This window comes from Belonocnema kinseyi, chromosome 9, assembly GCF_010883055.1.
Source record: "Belonocnema kinseyi isolate 2016_QV_RU_SX_M_011 chromosome 9, B_treatae_v1, whole genome shotgun sequence".
NCBI classification, from domain to species: Eukaryota; Metazoa; Arthropoda; class Insecta; order Hymenoptera; family Cynipidae; genus Belonocnema; species Belonocnema kinseyi.
The window spans coordinates 132,355,976-132,362,301 of record NC_046665.1 but is presented as its reverse complement, the minus strand read 5'-3'; the positions used below and the strand labels follow the sequence as shown (position 1 = coordinate 132,362,301).

The 6,326-nt window shown below is 24.1% G+C and overlaps 1 protein-coding gene across 2 annotated transcripts in view; it reads right to left on the bottom strand.

The window, feature by feature from the left end:
- Window positions 1-6,326, bottom strand: part of LOC117179884 (WD repeat-containing protein 46) — a 55,516-nt gene that overhangs the window by 497 nt on the left and 48,693 nt on the right. For both annotated transcript variants that reach the window (XM_033372070.1, XM_033372071.1), the window contains 2 exons: window positions 4,535-4,859; window positions 4,340-4,453 (listed from right to left, as the gene is read on the bottom strand). In XM_033372070.1, coding sequence (XP_033227961.1) covers window positions 4,340-4,453; window positions 4,535-4,859 — 439 coding nt within the window. The remainder of the gene's footprint in view (window positions 1-4,339; window positions 4,454-4,534; window positions 4,860-6,326) is intronic.

Here is a 6,326-nt window from a genome sequence, read left to right as displayed (position 1 = left end):
AATTATTAGATTTCAGAAAATTCTTCACACATAACATTAAGCTTTGTTATAAATAATTTAAGTTAACAAAAACAATATTTTTATCATTTTTTGCGAAAAATTATTTTGCATTATTTTTATAAATAATTCTAGGCAAAAAAAGACAATTTTCATTCTTTTTTTTATTGAAAAAAGTTCTATAAATGAATTAATTTATAACCAAAAACATTCGTTTTTAATAAAGAAGATAAGCTTTCTAACAACAAAAAAAAACCAAAAAAACGAATTTTTAACAAAATATATGAAAGTTCAACCAAATAGATGAATTTTCATATAAAAGGACGAATTTTCAATATAAAAAGATAAAATTTCAATAAATTTTAATTCAATAAATTAATATTTTCAATAAAATAGATGAACTTTTAAGCAAAAATATTAATTTTCAACGAAGATGAAAATTTTGTTACCAAAAAAGAAGGATTTTCAACTAAATATTTGCATTTTCAACCAAAAAACTTTCATTTTCTAATAAAAGAGATGCATTTTTAACCAAAAACTTAAGTTTTAAAGCTAAAAAGACGAACATTTTAGAAAAAAAATACTTTTCAACCAAATAGTTGCATTTAGAACCAAATAGTTTGAATTTCAATCAAGAGACGTATTTTCGAAAAAATTACTTTTTTAATCAAAATAGTTAAACTTTCAATCAAATTGCGAAATTTTCGAATAAAAAAGATTAAATTTTAAAAAGTATTTAATTTTTAACAACAACAAAAAAGTTTCAGCCAGAAAAGATAAATTTTCTAACAAAAAAGATGAAAGTTCAACAAAGCAGTTGAATTTTCAATAAAATAATTAGGTTTTCAAGAAAGTAGTTAAATTTCAATACCAAATGGTTGAATTTTTAGCCTACTAAGATGCATTTTCTGCCAAACAGTTGCACTTTCAAGTAAAAGAGACGGATTTTTGAATAAAAAAGTAAATTTTCAGTCATGAAAGACAACTTTTCAGACAAAAAAAACGTATGTTCAATAAAATTGTTGAATTATCGAACAAAAATAGTTGAATTTTTAACGAAAACATTAAATTTTCAACAAAATAGTTGGATTTTCAATCAAAAAAGATGAAATTTCAACACAAAAAGTTTAATTTTTAACGAAATAAGAAAACTTTCAATCAAATTCTCGAAATTTCGAATAAAAAAGATTTAACTGATACAAAAAACAGTCGAATTTTTAACAGAATAATTGAATTTTCAACAAAATAGCTGAATTTTAAAACCAAATAATTGAATTTTTTACTAAATAGTTGCATTTTCAATAAAAAGAGACGAAATATCAACAAAAAAAGTTGAATTTAACCAAATAGGTAAACTTTAAATCAAATTGTCGAAACTTCGAACAAAAAAGATATGAAACCAAGAACAGTTGAATTTTTAACAAAAAAGTATATTTTCAATTGAGAAGATGACTGTTATAATAAAAAAAAGATGAAAGCTAAACAAAACATAGTTGAGTTTTCGAACAAAAAATCTGATTTTTCAACAAAATAGTTCAATTTTCCACAAAATAATAGAATTTTCTACACAATAATTAATGTTTCAACTAAATAGTTGAATTTTAAAGCCAAATAGTTGCATTTTTTAACCTAACAAGTTGAGTTTTCTAATAAATAGTTGCATTTTCAATTAAAAAAAACACGAAATTTCAACAAAAATGTCAAATTTTTAATCAAATAGTTGAATTTTCAATCAAATTGTTACAATTTCCAAGAAAAAAATAAAGTTGAAAAGAAAACTGTAGAATTTTTAATGAAAAAATAAATTTTTAGCCATGAAAGGTAACTTTTCAACCAAAAAAGACGTATGTTCAAAAAAACAATTGAAGTCTCCTGTCAAAATAGTTGAATTTTTAACAAAATAATTAAATTTGCAACAAAATAGTTAAACTTTAAAGTCAAATAGTTGCATTTTTTAACCTAACAAGTTGAGTTTTCTAATAAATAGTTGCATTTTCAATTAAAAAAAAAACACGAAATTTCAACAAAAATGTCAAATTTTGAATCAAATAGTTGAATTTTCAATCAAATTGTTACAATTTCCAAGAAAAAAATAAAGTTGAAAAGAAAACTGTTAAATTTTTAATGAAAAAATAAATTTTTAGCCATGAAAGATAACTTTTCAACCAAAAAAGACGTATGTTCAAAAAAACAATTGAATTCTCGAGTCAAAATAGTTGAATTTTTAACAAAATAATTAAATTTTCAACAAAATAGTTAAACTTTAAAGTCAAATAGTTGCATTTTTTAACCTAACAAGTTGAGTTTTCTAATAAATAGTTGCATTTTCAATTAAAAAAAAAACACGAAATTTCAACAAAAATGTCAAATTTTTAATCAAATAGTTGAATTTTCAATCAAATTGTTACAATTTCCAAGAAAAAAATAAAGTTGAAAAGAAAACTGTTGAATTTTTAATGAAAAAATAAATTTTTAGCCATGAAAGGTAACTTTTCAACCAAAAAAGACGTATGTTCAAAAAAACAATTGAATTCTCGAGTCAAAATAGTTGAATTTTTAACAAAATAATTAAATTTTCAACAAAATAGTTAAACTTTAAAGTCAAATAGTTGCATTTTTTAACATAACAAGATTAATTCTTTGCTAAATAGTTGCATTTTCAATCAAAAGAGACGAAATTTCAACAAAAAAGTTGAATTTTTTAACTCAATAAGTGAACTTTCAATCAAATTGTGAAAATTTCGAACAAAAAAGACTGATTAGAAAGCAAAAATACTTGAATTAAAAAAAAATTCATTTCTAAACGAGAAGATGACTGTTGTACTAAAAAAAGAAGAATGTTCAACAAAACAGTTGAGTTTTTGAGCAAAAAATCTCATTTTTCCATCAAATAATTCAATTTTCCAATAAATAATTGAATTTTCATCACAATAATAAAATTTTCAACAAAATAGTTAATTTTAAATCCAAATAGTTGAATTTTGTAACCTTCCAAGATAAATTACCTACCAAATAGTTGCATTTTTAATAAAAAAAGACGAAATTTCAACGAAGAAAGCTGCATTTTTAACCAAATAGGCCAACTTTCAATAAAATTGTTGAAATTTCGAAGAAAAAAGTTTAAGTTGAAAAAAAAACTGTCGAATTTTTAATAAAAAAGTGAATTTTCAGTCATGAAAAATAATTTTTTAACCAAAAAAGAGGCATGTTCAATAAAACTATTGAATTCTCGAGCAAAAATATTTAAATTTTTGACAAAATAATTAGTTTTTCAACAAAATAGTTAAAATTTAAAGCCAAATAGTTACATTTTTTAACCTAACAAGATGAATTTTTTACTAAATAGTTACGTTTTCAATTAAAAGACAACATTTCAACAAAAATATTAAATTTTTCAGCAAATAGTTGAATTTTCAATCAAACTGTTGAAATTTCGAAGAAAAAAGATGAAGTTGAAAAAAACTGTCGAATTTTAAACAAAAAAGTCAATTTTCAGTCATGAAAGATAACTTTTCAACCAAAAAAGACGCATGTTCAAAAAAACAATTCAATTCTCGAACAAAACTAGTTAAATTTTCAACAAAATAATTAAATTTGCAACAAAACAGGTCAATTTGACAACCAAATAGTTGAATCTTTTAACCTGCTAAGATTAATTTTTTACCAATAATTGCTCTTTTAATAAAAAAACACAGATTTTCTAGCGAAATTTTAAATATTTTAACCCAATAAGTGAATATTCAATCAAATTCTCGAAATTTCGAACAAGAAGGATTGATATGAAACCAAAAACAGTTGATTTTTTAACAAAAAAGTTCATTTTCAACTAAGAAGGATAATTTCCTACCAAAAAAGAAGAATGTTCAACAAAACAATTGAATTTTCGACAAAAAAATATGACCTTTCAACAAAGTAGTTGAATTTAAACAAATTAAGTTTTCAACCAAACAATAAATTTTGTTCCCACAAAAGGTGACTTCTAAACCAAAAATATAATAGTAGATTTTTCAACCAAAAATAATTGGATTTTCTGATTGGATTCCATCATTTCAGTTCTAATTTTAAAAAAATACAATAAAATAAAAAATAAAGAAAACAAGAAAAAGGGGAATTTTCTTAAAATAGACAGAAAAATACAAATTCTTTAAAAAATGGAAAAGAGCTTGAAGTCTAAAATTGGATAACATTTTGACACCATAGATTATTCTAGATTTCATACACGCATTAATTAAACTGAGTTACTTTTTTTAGATAAAATCTAAAATAAGAACCATGAAAGTGACTAAAATGGGGGTTTCCTTTAAAAAAAATGACTAAAAAGCCTAAAAAAAAGGCTACATACATTTTTAGCAAGTTGTTTCAAAATCTTCTTCGACTTTACGACCTTTGCAGTGCCTCCCTTGCCCTTGGCTTTCGTTTTCCTGGGGGTGAAATCGATATCCTTTGGTTTAAGATACTAAAAAAGAACAAATTTTAAATGATAAATTGTTTTCTTTGAAATAATGGATATGAATTTTTGGCAAGATTGAATAAACACCAGAAGCTTTTTCTTCGCTTCGACCTTTTCCTTCAAACTAGGAACATCAACTTCGTGAATCGAATACGGATCCAAAGTAATCAATTCGGGTTGAATTTTGTCGAGAAGAGCTTTCACTTCCGCCTCTCGTCTCTGCGATTTCGTCTGGAAAGGATTGAGCTCGAGAGCATCAAAGTTGGCCTCCCCACTTCCGGGCACCAAAATCGAGGTAAATCCTTTAGTTGTCGCGACGCCTAAAATGTCCTCAAAGGGACAAAATTGCATACTGGTGACAGCCCAGTTCTCCCTGTGGCGCATGTACGGCTTTAAATCCGTTGAAGTATCTCTAAAAATGGGGGAAAATTGGTTGAAATTCCTAGTTCTTCATCTAAGAAATTAAATTGGAAAATCTCAGGGCTCAGGGTAATTTAAGAAATTCATTTTTTTAATCTAGTATACAATATACATCTCCCACAAAAAATCGCGTGAAATCGTTTCGAATCTTTTCAAATACTTTGAAATTTTTTAAGAATCCTTGAAATCAGTTTAAATTCCACTAAATTTGGTCATTTCTCTTCAAATCTCTGAAATCCTTGAAAATCTTAGAATCCTTTAAAAGCCCTTGAAATCTTATAATTTATTTTGCAACCCTGCGAATTCCTTAAATCATTTAATATTTTCTAAAATATTACGAAATTAAAAAAAAAAAACATTAGAAATCTCAAAATCTCAGTAAATATAAAAATATTTCAAAATCTTAGAAATTAAAAAAAAAACCTTAACTCTTTAAGAGCTCTTGAAATCTTATAAATTCTTTGAAAACCCTGTGCATTCCTTAATTATAATGAAATCCCTTGAAATTTTATTTTATTTATTTTACTACTTACAATCCTTTAGAAAACACTTTTAAAATGTTTTAAATATCCTCGATACTTTTTTTAAATTCTTTCATATTTTCTGTAATACTACGACTTTTTTTTAAGAAATCCTTAAAATCTCGTTAAATTTAATAATATTTCAAAATCTTAGAATTAAAAAAAAAGTCTAAACTCTTTAAAAGCCCTTGCAATCTTATCATTTCTTTTGAAAGCCTGGGAATTCCTTAAATATAATGAAACCTCTTGAAATCACGGAAATCCTTAAAATTTTATTTTATTTATTTTCCTCCTTACAATCCTTTAGAAAACCATTGAAAAAATCTTTTACATATCCTAGATACTTTTTTAAAACCCTTTAATATTTTCTGAAGTCCTACGACATTTTTGAAAAAATTTTTAAATCTCGTTACATTTAATGATATTCCAAAAATTTGAAAATTAAAAAAAAACCTAAACTCTTTAAGAACCCTTGAAATCTTATCATTTCTTTTGACACCCTGTGAATTCCTTAAATATTATGAAACCCCAGGAAATCTAGGAAATCTTTGAAATTTAATTTAATTTATTTTACTCCAAACAATTCTTCAAAAACACTTAAAAGCTTTTAAATATCATGGATACTTTCTTTAAATCCTTAATTATTTTCTGAAATCCAACGACATTAAAAAAACCTTAAAAATCTTAAAATCTCTTTAAATGTAATGATATTTCAAAATCTTAGAATTAAAAAAAAAACTTAATCTCTTTAAGAGCCCTTGATATCCTGTGAATTCCTTAAATATGATGAATCCCCTTGAAATCTCGGAAATCCTTGAAATTTTATTTTATTTATTTCACTCCTCACAATATTTTAGAAAACACTTGAAAAATGTTTTAAATATCCTCGATAATTTTTTTAAATCCTTTAATATTTTCTCAAATTCTACGACATTTTT